This window comes from Pomacea canaliculata, linkage group LG3, assembly GCF_003073045.1.
Source record: "Pomacea canaliculata isolate SZHN2017 linkage group LG3, ASM307304v1, whole genome shotgun sequence".
Lineage (NCBI taxonomy): Eukaryota > Metazoa > Mollusca > Gastropoda > Architaenioglossa > Ampullariidae > Pomacea > Pomacea canaliculata.
The window spans coordinates 33,983,108-34,005,352 of record NC_037592.1 but is presented as its reverse complement, the minus strand read 5'-3'; the positions used below and the strand labels follow the sequence as shown (position 1 = coordinate 34,005,352).

General features: G+C 35.2%; 2 protein-coding genes across 2 annotated transcripts in view; one reads left to right on the top strand and one right to left on the bottom strand.

The window, feature by feature from the left end:
* LOC112559011 (serine/threonine-protein kinase Nek1-like) overlaps window positions 1-20,314 on the bottom strand; it is a 28,219-nt gene extending 7,905 nt beyond the window's left edge. The window contains 33 exon segments of the mRNA XM_025229826.1: window positions 662-907; window positions 1,224-1,385; window positions 1,695-1,969; window positions 2,425-2,565; window positions 2,962-2,993; window positions 3,210-3,302; window positions 3,929-3,973; window positions 4,214-4,315; window positions 4,689-4,735; window positions 5,145-5,193; window positions 5,507-5,564; window positions 5,566-5,613; window positions 5,774-5,885; window positions 7,749-7,872; window positions 8,760-8,831; window positions 9,148-9,219; window positions 9,534-9,584; window positions 10,486-10,554; window positions 11,417-11,492; window positions 12,612-12,714; window positions 13,149-13,233; window positions 13,975-14,050; window positions 14,332-14,412; window positions 14,678-14,721; window positions 14,953-15,007; window positions 15,644-15,730; window positions 16,102-16,169; window positions 16,594-16,677; window positions 16,992-17,047; window positions 17,425-17,466; window positions 18,782-18,842; window positions 19,278-19,313; window positions 19,854-20,314. Of these exon segments, the coding sequence (XP_025085611.1) occupies window positions 662-907; window positions 1,224-1,385; window positions 1,695-1,969; window positions 2,425-2,565; window positions 2,962-2,993; window positions 3,210-3,302; window positions 3,929-3,973; window positions 4,214-4,315; window positions 4,689-4,735; window positions 5,145-5,193; window positions 5,507-5,564; window positions 5,566-5,613; window positions 5,774-5,885; window positions 7,749-7,872; window positions 8,760-8,831; window positions 9,148-9,219; window positions 9,534-9,584; window positions 10,486-10,554; window positions 11,417-11,492; window positions 12,612-12,714; window positions 13,149-13,233; window positions 13,975-14,050; window positions 14,332-14,412; window positions 14,678-14,721; window positions 14,953-15,007; window positions 15,644-15,730; window positions 16,102-16,169; window positions 16,594-16,677; window positions 16,992-17,047; window positions 17,425-17,466; window positions 18,782-18,842; window positions 19,278-19,313; window positions 19,854-19,970 (2,869 nt within the window). The 5' untranslated portion in view covers window positions 19,971-20,314.
* Window positions 20,315-20,444: 130 nt separating this feature from the next.
* LOC112559016 (NADH dehydrogenase [ubiquinone] 1 alpha subcomplex subunit 2-like) lies at window positions 20,445-22,080 on the top strand. The gene is made up of 3 exons (XM_025229833.1): window positions 20,445-20,601; window positions 21,176-21,282; window positions 21,839-22,080. Exons 1-3 carry the CDS (start codon window positions 20,513-20,515, stop codon window positions 21,925-21,927), a joined length of 285 nt encoding a protein of 94 aa, XP_025085618.1. The 5' UTR covers window positions 20,445-20,512; the 3' UTR covers window positions 21,928-22,080.
* The last annotated feature ends 165 nt before the right edge of the window (window positions 22,081-22,245 follow it).

Genomic DNA, 22,245 nt, shown 5'->3' with positions numbered 1-22,245 from the left:
ATGCATCATCAACAAATTACAATACAACAAAGGCAAAAGTTTGAGCAAGGGGCAGCAACAATCACTGTCACAATAAGATGTCAGCAGTCTACAGCGTATAAAGTGTCACTAATTTGACAGTGATTGAAATGCATGTCTCTTATGAAAGAACACCACCATGAAGTGACAAAGACAAACATTAGCAAGATGTGCACAAGAAACCAACTTAGCAGCAACAGCTTCCCCCAGAAATCACAGATGCATTGAAAAACTATTTGTTCTAAATAAACCACATGTAAGTAAAAATACTCTGTATCATAAAAGATTATTTATATCCTTTATACTATTGTCATACAAAGACCACCACCACAGTTTATCTAAAACAACAATGCTAAACTAAATCAACACTCACCAAGTTTAAGGTCTGCTACACACAAAAAAAAAAAAAAGAACCACTATAATGAAATCCTATATGAGGCTCTCAAAGATATTATATGTACATATAAGCATGTGTGGTTTTTTTCAAGTATGCTTATGAAAGATAAACATATATGTATGAGGATTTTTATGTCTAAATGTGATGGTCTTTGTATTACTAAAGATGATTTCCCCTGAATCACTCTTCTACAACACAGAAACCTCAAACAGAAAAAAAGCATCTGCATTCCATCTAATGACTTACCTGCTGAGGTTGGCCCACCTTTGCCTCTAACTTTTCCTAACTTCTCCACCTCCACTGAGCTTGCTGTGGTTGAAACTGTTGCTGCATCAGCTGCTTTAATGGTAATAGTTCCACTCCTGATAGGGGGCCTCACTGACGGGACAGGGGTTGGAACTGGGCTAGGTGTAGGACCTTTAGACAGGGTGACTGTGGAACCAATAGCAGGAGGGGTGTTTCCAGGTGAGGCACTATTTCCTGCTCCTTCCTCTGAACATTTTTTTAAAAACAAAAAAAAGACATCAACAATGCTGCTTTGTTTGCAGCAATACTTCATGATATGGTTAATCTTAGGGTGACAGATTATGTTTGCAAAAGTAATCTAAATCATTAAAAGGAAACTATAAAAGACAAATTGGAGAAAAGGACAGAAAGCTGTCTGCAATCATAAGAATTAGGTAAAAACTGTTTAACTACTGAAAACTCAGATGGCTCAACATGGAATATGCTAGACCTTCACCAAAATGGACTCCTTATCAAAAGAATGAGAAAATTGTCTTTATCATTAAACTGTTTTTACACTTACGACTACCATCACTGTCAAGGGTCATTGTTCCTTCACAGACAGGAAGTTTGTTGAGGGCCTTTACAACAGTGCTTCCTGGTCGTCCCCACTGATTGCGCGGCAAGCATGGGTTGTCTCCTACATTTTTAGGGTTTCTGATGACTTGGTCTCTTGCACTTGTTGCTTTAAAATTATCAGTGAAATTAGTAAAACTTTAATGTTTTCATACAAAGGAAAAATAATCTTCATGACTTGAAGAGACTTCTGAACACATCTAAATAAAATATATGTGACATCAAACAATCTATGCATTAAGCCTTCAACATTTTTATGATCTTTTGTATCAGTAAAAACAAAAACTTTCACCATGTAATCATTCAGTAACAATAGAGTATCCGCCATTTAAAAAATTTTTTAAAGCTTCTTCTTGAGCTTGAGTACATAAGGTATTTTAAAACTTGAACAAAAAAGAAAAAGCCCAGGCCAGCATACCTTCCATTTGTGATGACGTTTGTTCTAAAGGAATAGCACTCAACCGAAGTTTCTCTTCTTTGTCCCACTGTGGCCTGGAGGATTCTGGTGCTGGGCTGTCTGCCTGTGTCACTGCCAGTGGACTAACGACCTCCTTTCCCCACTTGCCTCGCATCTCCACACCCTCTGCTGCAGCAAGAGGGACATCAGCACCCCCTGCTCCCCATTTGCCCCTTGCAGGGCTTTGCTCATTCAGTTTCTTCAGGATTTCAATCTTCTTCTGCTGTACAGAGCTCCTAAAAATTCACATTATTTAGTTATGTTGTGTGAACCACATAACTGGGATTTAAAAATACACACCATAGAATGTTTTTGCTACCAATCATATCAAAAGTCTACATGTTTATACCCATGATGCTGTCTGCAAAGTATATCTGACAGAAGGTCACTTCTAAAAAGGCAATATGATGCAGGATAAAGATCTATATAAGTTAAAATTTCCTTTGAGTCTTCTCTTTAATAGTAGGAGTGGTCTGGAGCTTTTTTTTCAGCTGTTGCTTCTGGATGTTTCCAACTTCTTCCACCCCAATAAAAATGACTGCTAAATAATTCTCTCTCTCTCTCTCTCACTGTCTCACACGTACACACAAATTCAAGATAATTCTTTGACATCTTTTTACAAAATTTTACAAAATAGGATTGAGAAAAGAACAATAACAAGTTCTGTGGTCTACATCCCCAGTAAACTTACACCTGAGGCTCTTCAGGTTGTGGTGGCATCTGCCCTTTCCCTGCAGGTGGCACTGCTGAATCAGCTCTGACACCAATGACTTGTAGTACACCAGTTATAGGAACAGGAGGCGCTGGCTGCATAGATCTGGCAGAGCCAGGCCTAAAGACATATTCCCATTTAGTTTATGTCTTCATTCTGGTTCACAGATGTCAGAACAGTGGATGGATTTCTATATTTATGTTGCAAAGAGAAAGCTGGGAACATGTTAAATAGGCATACCATGACATCACAATTTTGCCTTCTTCTGTGCATATTTGTAGGCAACCAGAAGGAACCATTCTCCCAGATTTTGGCAAATAGCATTTTGCACTGAGCTTTACACATTGCTGAAATTGGTTTTACCTGACTTATGAAACTTTTACAACAGCAACAAAAAGTAAAATACAGTTCTAGAACACAGTATGATACATAGCCTTTTGTCGGAATGCAACTACCATGGTACTATGTGCAAGTTAGTAGCTTCAATATTTCTTATAATGTTGAAGTTGATCTTACCTGTTAGAGGGAGTCATGGGTGGTCTTTTTGCCTGAAGATAAATGACCAGCATCATAAGTTAAAAAAGAAAAATAATTGAAACAGTTCTAGATTTTTTTTTTTAACTTTACTGGTAGCAAAATATCTTAGGCAAAGAACAAAATGAAAGCACTACTAAAACCTATACACAGTGAAAAAGAATCTTAACATTCTTTCATGCTCTCAGTAACTGAACTCCTTTAAAAAAAAATGTCAGCAGACTGCACACCTGATCTCCTGCAACAAACTGTTTATTCAGAAGCTTTTGCCTCTCTTGTTCTAGATAGTCCTTCTTTTTCTTGGCCCAGTCATCTGCTTGTTGCTGATGGAAGAACAAGAGAAAAATTAACATAACTATTAAAATTACTCACCACCATCATTATTATCTCAAAACACAGTGGAGAAAGTGCTTGGACTTGCCAAATGTCAAGCCCCCCCACTCTAAATTGTACAGGATCTTTTGTGATCTTATTCTGGCAGAGCATTAAAGAGTGGTTCCAGTAAAGGACATGACCATATGGTGATAAATGAAAATTTGTGGTTCTATTTGGTTCACTTGCTTTCAGACTTCTAAACTAAAACACCTAAAATGCTTTGGTCACTTCTGTGATTTTACTACATGATTTTGGTTTTAATCTAGCTATCTGTAACAAAATACATTATATTACTGCATCTGACTACTATGATCTAATTACAGTAAAACAAAAGAGCAAACGCAATTCAACATTTTGTAAGAGATAGCCAATATATCATATTGGTGCTATTCTTGCTAAAATTAGGATGCCAGTACTTTTTATAAACCACCACAAATTCTGAAATTTTTTATAAATAAAGGCAAATTTGTTTTGTCTTCAAAGAGACAGTCTTCTTTTTGTTAGCGTAGTATTAGGTACCAAAACAAGGTTGGTAACAATCAGCGAGTCATTAAAATATCTTCACAGTCCTCACCCTTAAAGCTTCAACTTTCTTCCTTCTCTGTTCTGCTTCTATTTCCTGAACATATTAACTCTTCATTCAACAAAGCAATCAAAGAATAACAATCAAATTATAATGATAATACATCTAAAAGAAAACACACACTGGAATATCCACCATATGCAAAAAGCAAACGGAAAAAAGTCATTATGCTCTTTTAAGGCAGCAACATATGTAAAAAATAGAGATGAAAGAGAAGAAATGAGCAATCCGACAAATAAAAAAATAGACAGGGAGTGTGCTGTAAAATATCCATACCTTTTTCTCACCAATGTTGTCATCTGCTGTCAGCTTGTGTTTGATGGCTCTACGTTCATGCATGTTTTGCTCACGAATCTGTCGAAGGTTCTGAAGATACTCCTGTTAGTGCATGACAGAGATCACTCTCACAGAAACCCTACTCATTACCATCTGTCATTTAACACCATTGTTTAAAGCTATTCCTAAAATGATTAAATTGAATAGTGGGTCATTGAAATATTTTTATATCCTAACCACTTTTCTTTTACCACATGAAAATATGCAAATGTTAAAAGCATTGTCATAGACTGTATAGTTTTGTTGGGTTATTTTTGTTTGGTTTTTTTTTTTTTTTTTTTGTCTATGTGGTGTCCAGTTGGCACACAAATTCAATCTTATCCAAATCTAACTTATGCTATGTAGAAATAAACAATTTAAATGTTTCTTCAAAAGGTGACAATTTATTTGAGAAACAAATTTAATAGCAATGTACCTGTTCTTCTTTATTACGGCCTAATTGAAGGGCTGGTCTGGCTTGCCCTTTCAGCAGAAAGTGAAAAATGCTAACATGCTAGGAGTGACATACAATGAGCACAACTTCTAGACAAAACAATGACAGCTGTGCATTCTTTCCTGAGACCATTAATGAGAAGCTCACTCATAATGAGGAACTTTGAAGTCTTAACTGAATTTACATTGCTGAAACTAACCCTGATGTCAAAATAATAAAAAGCACTAAAATCAATATGCTAGTCTTTTAAACAACTCCATAAGTCATGAACATACACATAATATGATAGATTTAAACATTTAGGCTTCTATCAGGCAGACAGGTAGTCTTTAAATGAAAGAATATATCATCACAAAATATAATCACATATAGATTAGATTTATCAAAGATAAGCTGAAATGCTACTTATATATTGTAGCATATTGTAGCACAACTCACCTGGCCTGGGTGATGGTGATGCTTTCCCTGCGCCTGAGGGAGGCCGGTACTGTGAATAACACAAATTTTATCAACCATTTCTCCCCAGATTTTGAGTGTTACCTTAGATATATATATAAAATCTACATACACCTGTATGTGTATGTGAGTGCATGTATATAATGTGTGTATATAAAGTGTGTATATTTTATATAGTATGTGCTCATGCCTGTGCATATATGTGTGTGCAGGTATGTGTGCACATCTGCATCCAAAAATATTATATGCTTCTCAATGACTATTTCGTGCATGCTCATGTGAAACATCCTAAATTATAAGCTCAACAAGGCTGTTTGATGATAATTTGTGAATGAAAGACTTACTCCATACAATTCAGCGTGTCCACGAGCCTTGTTCATGGCAGCCTCACGTCGCCTCATTATAATCCTCAGTAACTCTGGCTCTTTCCGCTGCTTCTGCTGCCTTTTGCCTGCAGTTTAAAACCATTTTATCTAAAGTATTGGCTTCACATGGCCAACATATCTTTCTTTATAAGTGATCATTCATGCATCTTAGGATGCCATTGTAAAAACTGTCTTTTCTATTTCTCTCTCCCTCTTCAATAATATAACAAAGCTATGGGCGCATACCTGCTGTAGTTAGCCTGTTGTACAGCATAAACAGCAGGTGATGGGAGGTTGTTGCCATTACCATTACCAATGTTGTTCTGCTGGGCAGGTAACTTTGGTGCCTGCATATACTCTGGAAGTAAACATCTATCAATCTATAAAACTGTGCTAGTGACACAAAAAAGAGATCTGCTATTGCTATCAGGGGGATTAAACATGAACAAACTCTTTATGCACACATTAATAGTAGCACTACCACCTATCATATGATAAATTTTTTGCTTAGGAGTGTCAGTATGCGCTTTACAAACTTGCATTATTATTATTATTTCTTCTCCAGCACCTTGACATTCTGCTTCCTGTACTCGTACGCATAGTCAAAGCTAGCCTTTTCTCTGCCACTGTACCCAGAAAATTTAAAACAGCTGTGATCAAGCCTATCTTAAAGAAGCACAACTTGGACCCGAGCTCGTGTAAAAACAATAGACCTGTGTCGAATTTGCCTTTTGTTTCGAAACTTGTGGAGCATGTCGTTGCTCAGCAGTTGACACTCCACCTGGACCGCTACAGCTTATTAGATAAATTCCAGTCGGCGTACAGACCCAAGCACAGCTGTGAGACAGCCCTTCTGCGTCTTATGAACGATCTTCTGTGCAGTGCGGATGCAGGGAACGTGACTCTTGTGGTCCTCCTTGATCTGAGTGCGGCCTTCGATGTCATTGATCACACCACTCTACTAACTCGTCTCCAGATGGAGGTGGGCATTGGTGGTTCCGCCTTGCAGTGGTTCCATTCCTACCTCAGTGATCGTACACAAAGGGTGATGGTCAATCAAGCTTCTTCAGTGACAGTTCCATTGCTGTGCGGTGTCCCGCAGGGCTCTGTTTTGGGCCCGGTTCTATTTTCTATTTACACATCTCAGCTTGGTCCCCTCATTGAGAAGCATAGTGTGAACCGTAAGATGTTTGCAGATGACACTGAACTCTATTTTTCATTTAGTACTGACAGTGAGTCAGTGCGTGAGGCAGTCTGTGCCGTAGAAGAGTGTTGTTTAGAGGTCAAGTCCCGGATGCTACGGAATAAACTCAAGCTTAATGATGAGAAGACAGAGGCGATGCTGTGTGGTTCCAAGTTTTGCCTTCGCAAAGTCTCTCTAGACTCCATCGAGGTGGGTCAAGCTGGAGTCCCCCTCTCCAGCTCCATACGGAACCTTGGCCTCTATGTCGATAATCTTCTTACTATGTCTGATCATGTCAGTTCTGTAGTCAAGGCATGTTATTTCCACATCCGCACACTTGGATGACTCCGACCCAGTCTTAATAAGAAGACTGCAAATGCAGTTGCTGTGTCCCTCATTTGTTCTAGATTAGACTATGCCAATAGCTGCCTCTGGGGAATTTCTAAGAGTGAGTTGTCGAGGCTTCAGCGAGTGCAAAATATGGCTGCTAGAATAGTTGCACGCAAGAAGAAATCTGATCACATTACTCCTGTACTACGTGACCTACATTGGCTTCCTGTGGAGACAAGAATTGTCCACAAATTGTTAACTTTGACATATATCTGTCTTCACGACCTTGCGCCTGCAAATCTCCAAGAACTCATTCACCGTCACCAACCTCAGCGGAACCTTCGTTCAGCAGCCCAATTCAGACTTCGACGACCGAGTGTTCAGTCAGGGAATACCAACAAGAAGACTGTGGGTTTCAGATCCTTCTCTAATGTAGCCCCGCTTCTGTGGAACTCGCTTTCCCTCTCGACTAAGGAGTCTGGATAGTATTGCATCTTTTCGGAAAAATCTTAAGACTCACTTGTTTAACATTATTTGAAGTTGTTCATTTGCCCTGCAGTTTGGTGGCTGCTGGGTTCCCCGCGAATTGAGCGTATCTCTGTGATACGGATACTAGCGCGTTACAAAACTACATCATCATCATCATCATCATATTATGTTAAAAACAATAATGAAGAAAATTATAGGTGCACACTACTTCTTTTTCACCTGCAGCTCTCTGGTCCAATGCCTTTTCTCGCTCAATCCTTTGGTTCTTTAATTTGTCAAGGTACATAATGTATTCTTCATAGTTGCCAGCTTGTCTTGGTTTTCGATTCTCAAGGAAGTTGGGCTAAAGAAAAAAAAACATGTGCTCTCATCATTGTAGTAATTATGCTCATTATCTCTTTAGCATTACATCCAAAAATATTATTGTAATCATTTCGAAACAGACATCACACCATATAATAATAATAACAACAACAACAACAATAATGTTGAATTTATATAGCACTTTTTCCCACCATTAAAGGTGGGCTCAAAGCGCATACTAAAAAACAAAAAATAAAAAACAAGCAGCCAAGATGGTAGCATACTTTTCTGAAAGGTATAGGACTGAAGAAATCCTCTACTGATAAACTCCTGCTTGGCTTGTAACTTCTTGAAAAAAAAAGTCAAAACTATGAAAGACAACACTGTAATCCTAATCCTAACATTGCATGTTGCTCCATTCTGAGGTCAGCCAGATATAGAATGGCGGTCTTTTGTAGTCGCCCATTTTTTTTTTATCAATAAATTAAAGCACTGAAATACATGCTGCTGGATGAAGGGTTAGTTATTCTCAGATGATTATCTAATTCATCATCTATACAGTGTTAGTTGTATCTATTAAACATTGATGGTGACACTGGTGACACACTGTTCTCTTTTTGAAGACAAAACTAATACACTCCCTTTTCTTAATGCTGACAACACTAACCTTAAAAATGTATGAAGTAGTAATGTGCCCTTTTAAGAGATATAGTCACCTTTATTTTAGTAAGTTTTAACTGAAAGCCCCTTCTGGTGACCACATTAAACATTGATAAAGGTAACCAATTCAGTGTGTTTAAGATTATTAAATTTAAGTTATAAATTATTATACTAACAAAAAAATGGCAACAAAACTCTTTCCGTGCTAAGAAATTGCTATTTAGACTAGAATATAAAATTAATAAAAACAAATCTACCCTAACTTACATGAACAGGCTCTAGTTGTTTAGGAATAGGAAGTGGACGAGCATCACCACCTGCCTGTGGACTCTGTGGTGACTGTATGTTAAAAAAACATCTGTTAGCATTGCACCAAATCTGTTAAAAACAAATTGCTTAAATCTTTAAAAACAATGTAATAATCCAGAAAGATGACTGAACCTATGCTCATCACTGGTCAATAATCATCTGCCATCTTAGAAAGCAATCAATTTTTTTTAAGCTCTCTTTAAAATCTTCGCTTTTCATAATAACAGAAATTTGTCAAATGTACCAAAAGCACCAATATCTTTCTTTCTTTCTCTTCAGAAACACATATGCATGCATCCACAAATGTGTTTGTGCATGTGCATGCCCACACACACATGCTTTGTACCTCTTTATTGTCCTCAAGAGAGTCCACAAGGCTCTTCCACCCTTCTTCCTTGCTCTTATTAATACGGTCCATCTGATAAGATAAATATATTTATTGTATTTGTTTACTTCCAGTCTCTTGTTCTTACAAAAATGTATGATTAAATGTGTAGCTCTTTATATAACTGTATGTCTGCATAAAAACTATAGCACTACATGCATATGCATGTTGGAGACTTAAGTATATACAATTTTTTGCATTTGTGCATTAAAGTAGTGAATTAATAAAGCAATGGAATAACATCATCTTTCAAATATTTCAAAAATAAAGCAAGCTGCACATGCACCAGTCTTAATGAAAAGAAACCAAAGGTAGATAAAAGCCTTAATTGTCCCTTCAAGTCCAACCTTTTGTTTCTCCAGAAGATTTTTGTGCCGCTGTGCAGCTTCCTCTTGCTGCTGACAACAAAGAATGTAACTCTTAATATGTCCAGAAATAATTACATAAAAACAAAGAAATCTTGAGCTTATTGTTTATTTACTTGCAAAAGACAAGGAATAATGTCCTACATGAATCATGGGATTGTGGTGGCATAAACTGTGGCTTTAAGAAATATTTGTTTATAGAAATCCTTCACTAATATGCATTGACGATTTTTTAAAGAACAGAAAAAGCTTTTATGATTGATGTTAATTATCAAAGCATAAGGCTTTCTGCTCAGCAAACAAGCTGCTAAAAACTCATACCAAACTGCAGACAGCTTCTGCCATCACTGTTCTTTAAATTTATTTTTAATGAAATCTTCATTCCCCTCAGCTAGAGCATATGATGTGGTTAATCAATATAATATAGTACCTAAACCATAAACCAAACAACATATAATAAATAGCTGCCTACATAGCATCAATAAATCAGGCCGAAACTATTCCTATTACATGGTGGTATTGCTTGATTTATATTTTTTAGGATATGTTCAATACATTTCTAATGAAAAACCTGTGAAAGATGCAGAAATAGCAAATGAAAACATCTGTGAAAGCAGAAAAAAATACAGACAATAACACTTTGCATGTTTTAATTTGCAACTGTCCTAAAAGTTGTTGGAATATTCTTCAGAACAGTAATTTGCTACAAAATAAATTATTAAAATAACTGTGTTGTATGGCATCATTCTATGGCATCTCTAGCCTACGTAAATCTTGCTTCAGTAATTCTCCATGTAACCAGCGACTATTTAAATTTTGGAAAAATACACAGCATCACTGAAATCACTGCCCTGTACATGGCTGTTCCATAATCACAAACAAAATTACAACTCCAGCTTACACATGTCCCTTGTTTTAAAATCAATTGTTGTACCTGTTTTTTCAAATCTTCTCTGCGCTTCTGCTCTTTATCCAACATTTCTTTCTTTTTCTGTTCCCACTCCTGCCAGAAAACATAGCCCCAGCACACATTTGCAAAAGCGTATAATCAAGCACTCACCACTTGCCTAAGCTTTAAATCATTGCTATTGAATCACACAAAAAATACACACAGGAAAAAGGCAAGAATTACAAAATGCAAAGATTTAGCTCTGTGCATGCACACATAAAAGTCTAATCTGATTGCTGCTTGAAAAGACTGTCAAACTCTTTTAAAAGTAAAGCACTACCTTTTACAAAATCTGAACTAAAGGACTAACCAGAATTGATACAAATCTATTATTAAAAGTAAATTTTAGGCAAAAACAAGAAGTGAGAAGAGGACAATAACTAACCAAATGAAAAAGAATGTCAAAACAGGATGCCATAAAAATTAGCAAATTTTCCTGGGCAATAGGTTTTCAATAAGTCATATTCTTTTTTCCTGCAGCATTTCTATTTTCTATAAAACACACTTTTACACAGAAGTCTAAGCTTTCATTACATTTATTTATTCATTAAATAAATAAAGAGAACCTGATTTTCAGAGTACACACATTTATATCCACTATAATGTCTTAGATTATAGATTACTTTCGCTCTAATCACATCATGTATGAGATTGCTTCTTACACAATAATAAAAATAATACGTAATATTCATATGAATATAGAATATTCAATTATAATGAAGAAACAGCAGCACCTGTGCAATAACTCGTGCACCAAATTCAAAATGACAACCGGGTGCCATAAGCATAAAAGATGTGACATAATGGGAATTAAAAAAAACATTGCCCAAGTTCAAACAATTGCTTGTTAGCACATGTTAATCTAGATGCATATTAAAACATACATTTTACATCTCAAAATCTATGATCTTCTTACCATTTGACCAGGTACAGGCAGGGGCCTATTGCCCACATCTCCTGCCCCTGCCTTCTTCTTGAGGTCTCCAGATGACCTGCCCACAAAAAGGTAGAGCACTCACACATAAATCTGCATAAAAACTCTCTGTATCCCTACTCCAGCTAGTGCTTGAACCAAATAAGATGCAAGCTTGCAACCTTGGGTAACTATAGTGGTATCTTTTAAGAAATATAAATAAGGCTTCAGTGACTTCATAATAATAACTGAAGAGACCAGCAAGCCATGTAAGAAGAAGCAATCAGGTAAATGAAAAGCAAAGAAAAAGATGCAAAATAACCAAATATGTTTGACTGGGGATTGGGGAAGTGAAGAAAACATCCATCAGCAATCAGTTAACGAGAATCTAATATAACAGGTGATATTTTAATCCAGACCTGAATGCTGAAAACAAACACAAAGAACAAATGGAGAGAGGAAGAGAATTTCAAACACTGAGGCCTGTATGTTAAAAAAATAATAATGAGATAAGTACAAGTCCAGATACTTATGCATGAAAAACAGCACATTGGGCTCACATTTACATATAAAAACATGCTTTACAAATTCTTATATTTGTTAACAGCGATTGTAGATTAGAAAGATGCATCATAAGGGATGGTCCCTGATAAAAAAAGCGAGGCCCAAACTGTGGCAAGTGGCTTGTAGCAGTCATTAAGTGCTCATCTTCATTACAAAACAATGCAAAAGTAATGATTAATGAGACAATGTTTGGAAAAGAATTATTCAACTAACAAAATCTTGCCCTCAAAAGAACAATAAACTAACAGAAATAATATGTATCCAAAGCGCAATTACACTAGCAAAGCCATCACAACTGAATGTTTCTTTGCGATTAAATGTAAACAATCGCCATGAACGTAAGTGTAGCAGACAAATTTTTGCCAAGATCTCATTCAGAAGTACCGATTGCAATTCAAAATATAGTGAGGTCCTTATCTTGCCTCATCTTTCGGCAAGAGTAAAAAAGAAAAAGACTTCCCTGGACATTTGTAGCAAGAATTTGTCGCAGCTAATAGTGCAAAAAGCAGTACCGCCACTCCGTTACTTCATTGTAGAAGCCATCATGATACTTGATTGTGGGTGCTTGTGTGCTATCTATGCCAGTAATGTTTGGATGATTTATCTTTCTATTGACTTTGTTATTATAACTTACCTCCCCTGACTCTTTCTGGCACTCAGAGGTCTCCCATAAACAGCAGCAGGGATTATACTTCCGCCCTGCTGAGGCAGGCCTTGTATGGCTTCTTTCTTAGGTGCTTTAATATTTAAGATTTAGGGGAAAATAAGAACAGATGTATCAGTAATCTCTGCAATCTCTGAATAGTAAACATAGCACAAAATGATACTGACAAACCTTCTGAAGAAAATTTCTGTATAAATATCCATAAAATCAAACTATTGAAGCAAAATATAAATGTTTGTGTTTATTATTTATGTTGTTTATTATTTTAAACTGGCGTTGTTTAAACAAGGTTCAAACCTGATCCCAATTAACTCTTTTCCAATGTCGCAAAACACTCCTGAGCAGTTTGAGATCCTCTACTTCAAAGTTCGATCCTGTCAAAACAAGACTAGTGTGCTGTCGGACTTTATACACAAATCAAACACTGATCTCATATTCATCACTGAAACCTGCTGGTTATAAGGCTGATGTGTTTGAACTTTAAATTTTTTTTTAAATCAAACATACCTGAGGACGGACGAGGTCCAGGTGGTAAGGCCTTGGCAACTTTTGCCCCATGCATGACAGTGTGACTGAACTCATCAGCAATTTGCTGAAAATTGTAAACAGTTCTCTTTCAAAACAAGCTTTTAAAACTGTAAGCAATATCTATTTTGAAGATCTCTATTATTAACTTATCTGAGGATTATTACATCAAAAACCACTATTATATCTCTAAGGGTTCTGAGGTCACAAGCAGACAAATAAAACCATGTATAAGAATAAAATCCAACTTGAAACTTCTTTAGGGAGGGACAAGCATATTTAAAACTGTCCACAATTGTACAGGATGAAAGATTTGTCTTATTAGGAGAGTTCTGTCAAATCTCATTGTCCCACTGATTCTATTTACCTTCAAACAGGACAAACAGACTGAGTCTATCCTTTGATGTTTTGGCCTTGAGATATTTGAAAGCTAGTATATATGAATAAATTATGATTGCATGCAGGTCTGAAATGTGATAGTATGAGGGTCTGTATGGTGTTGTATGAATGTGTAAAAAAATTATTGGTTGCTGATATTGTGCTGTGGTTGTTAGCTTCTTCTTTCTAGAGCTACTAATTGCCTGATGGGATAAATACAGCCACATTGTATCATATGTGTGTGTGTGTATCTTATAATTAAAGCAGAGTGCAGTTGAAATAAAACTGTAATAAAATCCATAATGTTCATTTGATTGCCACCAAATCTGGAAGGAAGATTGCTTTCATCTACAGCACAGACATAGACTATGCTTGATTGGTGATAACTGCTCTGAAGCATCAAAAATTGCAATAAAATAGTTTTAGTTACCTCTGCTGAAAGAAGGCTTCTTACTCGCTGCATGATAATGTTTTTCTGTAATATAGAGTTAATGGATGGTCGGTCCCTGTAAAAGGACACAAAAATTAAAAATCTGGCTTTACTGTCTTGCAAACTTTTTTCAAGCTATAGTGAAATCAGGAAGAATATGACCAGTATCGTTCAAATACTGACAGAGTTATCAGCTCATCATTAGTCTATCTTTTACATCTAAGACACCTCTTTTAAGTGCAAACTCATCTTGAGGCAGCAGCTCCTTGGAGAAGTCTACAAAGTGGATCTTGTACAAATACTGAAAGAAAAACAACTTTTCTTTGGTAAGCAAGGGAAGGAAGATAGCAACATTACCTTGGAGCACGTTTCAAGAGCTGTGCAATAAGTCCTCGCAAGTCATAACTGTACTGAGGAGGAATTGGAGGATAAGACCCTCTGCAATACAGAATAGACCAAGCCTCTTTTCTTACAAAATGTATATGTCATAAAGATCCACTGCCTTTACTTTTCTTTGGACAGAATTAAAGGCAAGAAGTCTATAAAGCTTTTCGCTAAAACAAAAATATAGCTTTTTAAAATAAACAAATTATAATTTCAATATAGCAACTCCAATATAGCAAATGCATTTGTCTGCACGTAATGCTGATGATAATTTATGCACATAAAATATAAATTAATAAAGACTACCACTTCTGAATACCTGATAATTTTCAGCACCAAATTCTTCATGTTTCCAGCTTCGAACTGAAATACATGAAAAGTTCCTCTTTAAAAAATTTTGCTTTTTCAAACAAACTACAATTAAAAGCAGAGCTCAGAAAACATTTTAAAAAATGTAATTAAATGTAGATTTAAAAAATGACATTCTGTTAATAAAATAACTGAAGCCAGAACTTAACAAATGTTTACTGTAAAAAATAGAGTACAGAAGTAAACATGCCAACATGCCCAGAGAATACTCAGTAAGTTACTCACAGCATGCTTGTGTGTTGTCAGTTCATACAGCACACAACCAAGAGACCAGATATCACTGTAAAAATCAAACAAAAATTATAGTGCCACATTGAGAAATATACTCTCTCTCTCCAAATATGTGATTTCCACAAACTGCTGTTTTGCAGATATACAATAATAAACACACTTGGGAAGACTCTATAACCTGGTGGTCAGTGAGATCAGCAGAGCAGAAAGTTGCTAGTTCAAAGCTTGGTTGGGGTCTATAACTCAAAAACTCCTGTTGCCCACACAGAGGATATTCAACCAGAATGGGTACCTTATTCATCAGTAGGAGAGGGATGGGCTCTACCTTTCCCATGCCATGCCCTAGACATGGTGAAACAACTATTTTCACTGCTCCTAAGGCAGCCATGGGACTGGGTTGAGGGACATTTTTCTTCTTGTATACTTAATATACTTAATAACATATTATATATGAACAGATAACTCCAAGCAATCATTTTTGTTTTCATTTACTAACATTAGTTATAAGATTTTTTTAAAGTATTTTGCTGTAATTACACTTTCCCTTCTTTCAAGTGCTCTTCTTACTCAAATGTCTGTGTCTGTGGGGATGAGGGGTGGAGGGTAAGGGGGCATCCACTTATATTCTATTCATGTGTGTCAAGGGGTCAATGATGTTTTACACTAAAGAACAAAGCAGACTTACCTTTTGTTGTTGTATGGCTTGTTCTCAACTATTTCAGGAGACAGGTAGTATGGTGTGCCTATACAAGTCCTGGCCAGCTCAACAGTGCTAGTCAACAGAGAAAGTACTGTTGCCTCATGTTTACACAATTACATATTAGGACATTCTTATGACCTTAGAGCCACAATGCAACCACTTAAAAAAAATGTGAAAGCCATAAAAGTATTTAGGTTTGATTTTATACTCTTTGTTAAATGGTGTGGAACTTCTGAAAATACTGATCTTGTATTCTATGCATAGGTTTCCTTGAGAACATGTTGCCAGTATAATTTGAATACAGACAGAAATACAAATAATATGTTTGAAATAAAAAGAATTTGAATTAAAATGTAGGATGGGATATGTAAGCTTCCAAACGTTAGCCAATATTTTTACAATGAAAAAAGAACAGGTTTTTGTAAATAAGTTTTTGAGCTTACTTATTCAACACTTTTGCAATTCCAAAGTCTCCTAGTTGGACTGCTCCACTTGTTGTCAGAAATATGTTCTGCAGGAAATTTGCATTAATAGTGATTTGATTTTGATAGAAAACTCTTCTTTCACAAATCATACAAGATTATAAATCATCTTTCCCTGGGGAAGGAAAGAAAGAGCAGACATGGAACAGCTACTCTCCTTGCTCATATTTCTGAATTTTTGCATTCATCTACCATTCCGTTTACATGAATGAATTCCTTGTGAATGAATTATGCACTGAGGACCATCACTAAGGACTGTGAATCTATGAAACTGAAACTAATATGTTCATGTGGACAGTTCTTCATGGCACACAACCCAAGTTGCAGCCTGTCTGCATTTTTTATATTTTTGAACAGCATTCATGACACTGATAAATACAGTTTTATCTTTGATCAATTTAAAAATTTACCAAAAACTAAAAACACAAGTTTTTTAATCCAGTATTTGCTCACCTGAGATTTTATATCTCTATGCAGTATCTTTCGATCATGAATGTGTTTCATGGCCAAACAGATCTGTACAAACCAGTTCCAGATCTACAAGCACACACACACACACATGCATGTAAGCGCATCCAGGCACACACACACACGTATGCACAAAGTAGTAGCAGCTGAAAATTAAAAATATAATCCTTAATTCTGTTTTTAGACATTAAAACTATGAAATAGGAAAACCTTATATATGAAGAATGTTTAAAATACGAACAGACCAACAAGCTGCTATGCTCTCTCTCACTCTCATGCACACACACACACAAACAATATTGCCTCTTCTTCTCACTATGCAATGAACTAATAACCTCAGCTATCAAACAAAACGTTATGACTGTTTTCTATATTTATCATACCTGTTCTTCTGCAAACAACACACCTCGTTGACTGTTGATTTTGGAATACAGGTCCCCTAGGAAGAAACAGTGTATTGTATATTTCAGACTTTTCCACTTTAGATAAAATTTGCATGGTGACAAGGGTGCCAATATACAACAAGTATCAAGTTTGCAAGTTCTTATCAGATGTATTTTGTATAACTAAATGTTCCAGACAATACTGTATAATACATATGAATTGTTTATAAAATCCTTAAAGTACAGCACATATAGTAACGACAAACAAACACTATCTTCCTTCATAAAATGGGAAGTCCCACATCAACACTTTTTCTTTACAAAAAATTTTTTTTTAATAGCAGTTTTTAAATTTTCAGAAATTAAAAAGTGTTTACATGTAGGCACAGAATACATTTTTTTTCTCATATGCCCTGCACAATCAATGACTCACCTCCAGCACAGTAGTTCATGACAATATGGAGTGTTCCTGACTCTGAAAGAAAATTTTAAAGAAATCCATAAAATATTATTTAATTTTATTATGAATGCTTCATCATAAACATTTTACCACTGTTTACCAGTCATTTAATATATGACCATGCTGAGAAATGACTAAAAATGTAGATATCATTTTACCTGAGTTGAACAGGGTATTACATCATTATACATTTAAGATATTACACTTGCACAGAGTGCATACAAATAGACAGGGTTTACTCTGTGAAAGAAAATCATATTTTAGCATTCCTGTTTCTCTTTGTATCACTGTTGTGCATGTGAAGAGAAATTGTGTCTTTCCCATTTTAAGACTTAGTTACCTATTCTTTTTCTATGTGAAAATATTAAAAATGTGAACAAACAAAAAAATAAGTAAAAACAAAAAAATCCATGTTTTAAATAGAAAAACTGTTATTTAGAATAATAAATACAGCATTGTTGCCTTTATTCCCTTCTCTAATGTCTTAAATTACATTTAAATCATTTCTGTGGATAAAGACAAAATAATTATTTCATTTATTTTCCTGGAAAAGTGTTTATGAACACAGATAACTAATAATAATTGTATTATATTGGTGGTTATATTGAAGAGGAAGAAGTAATTTTTATACTAAAATCTATGTGAAATATCCATTTCTTTCTTGAGTGCATAGCGTGCATGCAGAGGGTTAGCCAGTTCCATTCAAACAATGTTACACTGTGGCAAAAATCTGTAATATGTGATTTACTACTGCATGTAGCAAGTGAACCTTTATCTTATCTAACTCTTGATCGATGTGATCTCTGATTGACACCAAAATTTTTTTTAAAAAAAGACTAAAACTGCATAGTATATATATATATCTCAGTATATCATGAATCACATTTTATTGTTTTAACTTCCCTTACAATTTTATAGCTATCAGTCTTAATATCAAGAATCATATAGCTCCTCTTTTTAAAAGCTAAAAATTCAGAGGTACTATCTCACAGCTCATTTTGATAGCATAATATTCCCCAAAATAACCAATAAAAGTTATTTTCCGGCTTGACACACCTGATTTTTTTTTTTTTCTTTTTGCAAATGAGCCCACTTCCAGGTTATAATTTCCCCTTGGGATTAATAAAGTTGGTCATTGTCCCTGCCATTATCATTGAATAAAGACCTGTTATAAAGACTGTTTTCATTACCACACTTAGAACACGATCCTGACAAAGTATTCCTCTGAACTGTACTTCCACTGGGCAAAATCAGAAGCATGCTTAACAAAAGCCAAAAAAATGACAACATCCATTTATTTGCTAAAAATATTTTCACATTTTATGCTCACCTTCAAATGACTCTATATATGCTACAATGTTGGGGTGTTTCAGCTGAGCTAGAACTGCAACCTGAATTTCACAAATTTTAATATTATGCTACAGTATTTATCTTTACAAGGAAATCAAACTATATTCAGAAATAAGCACAATATAAAACCAATAAAAATTTGGGGGTTTTATATTTTATAGAATCATACATCCAAACACAAATCATTACTAGCAATTATTAACATATTTTGACAAACTATTTGACAAACTTTATTCACTTTTTCAGTGACCCTTGTTATACAATTATTGTAATAAAACATCATGAAAAATGCTTCATTCTGCTGCAAAGGTACTCTGACATCAAATTCATGAAACAGACGAAAAAATCACAATAACTAAATAAAATATTCTGTACAAATTTAAGAGCTATGCAAACTAGAAAATAAAAAATGACCCTAGTTCAAAGTTTTAGAGTGGCTGTTTAAGAAATATTAATCATTCTAGGGAATAACTTACCTCCTTCCTTGACTCTTCTCTTTCTTTTGGTGACATCTGCAAATAACACACTCAAATTAAGTGATGGTATGTTTATACAATCACTTTCAGCAACAACTATTATAATAGTCATAGCTTTATCACAAGAACCAGCAGAATGGCACTATTATCTCTGTTTATACATAAATAACATGAAGGTTCCATGAAATCCCTAAGCAGTAATGCATACTATGGTAATATTCTCTTCAAACAGTCAGGTAATGTCTACCAAAAAATATTGTTTTACTTTTTTTCACAAAAAAAAACTCTCTACAGAAGATCCTGAAAAACTCTGTCTCAGACCCTGTAATTCTTCTGGCTTATGAGATTTTCCTACTGGCATCATTGCTAATTCTCAATTTTAGATTATCCTCTTGTTCGACGTAAACTGAAGTAGCATTGTAAATTCATTAATGTTACGTATATTGTCGATGTATACCTATTAATATCTCAAACAATTATTCATTTTAATGCTAGACTTGTTCTGCCACATAAAACAGCTACAACATCAATGCATTTCCCTCGAACTAACTATTTTTAAGAATTTATTATTCTTACTCTGACAATATTGATTTCTTTCACCACACACTGTCTGTTGTTCCCCTTGTGTCGCACTAGAACAGCTTTTCCAAAGGCTCCCTCGCCTATCTTCCGCAATCTTTGATATTTATCCATGGTGGAGTCGGCCAACTGAAGTCGTTCCACGTCGCAGTGAAAACTGTGAGATGGCGAAGAAAGAATTCAAGCCGAAAAAAAAAAAGCCAAAACAAAAATACAAATACCAACTATGAAGTAAAGTTCACGTCTTGCTGATATTTGCAGTAAAATGCTTCCAGATTCAGCTTCTTGTATATTATCATGTTGTCTATTCTGCCTTCGACACTTTTGCTACAAAGAAAGAGTTTTTGCGTACTGATGATCTGTCTAAACAACACTGAAAGAAGGCCATATGATGTAAGGTTTAATATTGTAGCACCCAAGCTCAGTGACCAATGTAAACTATTTGAGCCTCTTCCGGTCGAGCTGCATCGAGGCTAGCGTGGTTTTTTCCAAAAGATATGATACGCACACAAAAAGAGTTATTACACTCTGTTATTGTTAGAAATATTTATAAATATAAAAAATAGTTTAAGATAATATTACCTAATTCCAAGTTACGACAGGATTTACACTATTCATTTGTTCCAGTTTTATTTTAAAGTTAACTCAATGTCAAAATGGCGGCTGCAGCAGTACGTTTTGGAGCTCATCTCAAAGAAATAAGAATTCATCTCTGCCAGAAGTCTCCTGCAAGCAAAGGCGTTAGGTTTGGAAGCATTTTAAAACATTATCGCTTTTTGTACTTATGCTATACTATTGTTTTTGATACTTAGTCGTACTGTCATATTTTGTGTGGTGTTTTTATTTACTGGTACAATGGTTTTAATTTTGTTTAGCTTTTCGAGATTTTCGTTTTGTTTTCTTATACATGTATTTCATGCTTTTCGAAAAACTCATCACGAATGAACTAGTTCCCCTCCCCTTTCCCCAGTAAGAAATACTGAACGTCTTTTCATCTAGAAGCAGAAGAAAGTGCACAGTAATGTGATTATTTTTTATGCTTGTAAAAATGCCACTAACATGATTACGCCTTTCTCATGTTTGATTCATCACACAGTAGGCAGTGAGATCTAAAACTTCATACTTTTTCCGAGACTCCCCGATACCAAATTGTTTACTTTTTTAGATTTCTGAGACAGATTTACGTGATTTGGAGCATTTTTACATGGTTTCTAGGATACGAAACACTGAATAATATTTGGTTATATTTCTTCGGGTTAACGTATGTATACAAGCAGACACTTGAAACTTTACCGATGTCTGCATCACATTTTTTAAAGGGACTTCATTGAGAAGCACTACGTTCAGCTGAAGAAAGAAAACCCCATGTTTCCTTTTCTTATCCGGGAATGCAGTAATGTCCAACCCAGAGTTATTGCGAGATATGGTAAGATTTTTTTTTTTAAGTTGCCATGTGATAATGTAAGTGATAATAAATAAAAATTAAGTAGGATGGAGGATATGGCAATTGTAGGTCCAGCCAACAGAAGTATCAGCTTTACACAAAAACTATCAATTATCTTATCCTGGGAAAGTCCCTTTGAAAAGTTGAAAAAGGGGAGATAAAAGAGAAGACCTACCCTTCCAAAAATTTATTTAAAATAAAGGACCATAGAAATTCCTCAAAGAGCTTTAATCTCACCCAAAACCCCTGCCTGTAAAATTGCTGTACTTTGATAGCCATAACGCTGATGAAGCAAGACATTTTTTGAAAGAACATTCTTTAAAAAGCATAATTAGTAGCCGTGGATTGATTTAACAGTTTATTTTATAAAAATCATGTTCAGTGTCTTAAAGGGGTGACAATTTTTTTAGCTCAGTTTTGGAGTATGATGCAATATATTTAATTATTCTCTCGTGATCAAATGTTTGTGTATGCATGGTATCAAATCAATGCCTTTTTACCACTGAATTTTTTTTTTTTCATTTTGATCACCATGCAGGCTTCGGGAAAGAGACAAGTTTACCATTATCAAACTTGGACAGCCAGCAAGTTTTGAGGGCAGTGGAAGCATTAGCTAAAAAAGTTTAGACCTCTACAAATGAAGACTGAATAGTGTACAGTGTAAATTTTAGGTGCTTCTCTAAGTTTTGGACATGAACTTTATTACAGTCTGTTGAAAGTGAAAGAGTTACAGATGCCATCATTTTTTTTCTTAATAAATTTAAGATGTGGAATAAACAAGGCCATGTTTTTTGTGTGAATGAGAAAAAAGATGCAAGAATTGTGTTCTGCTATTTTATAGGCTAAGAATTTATTCCAAGTACTGTGATTTACTGAATGATAAATTTGTTGATAAACTTCATAAAACCATATGCACATACATAAATTCACCAATCAGTGCACACT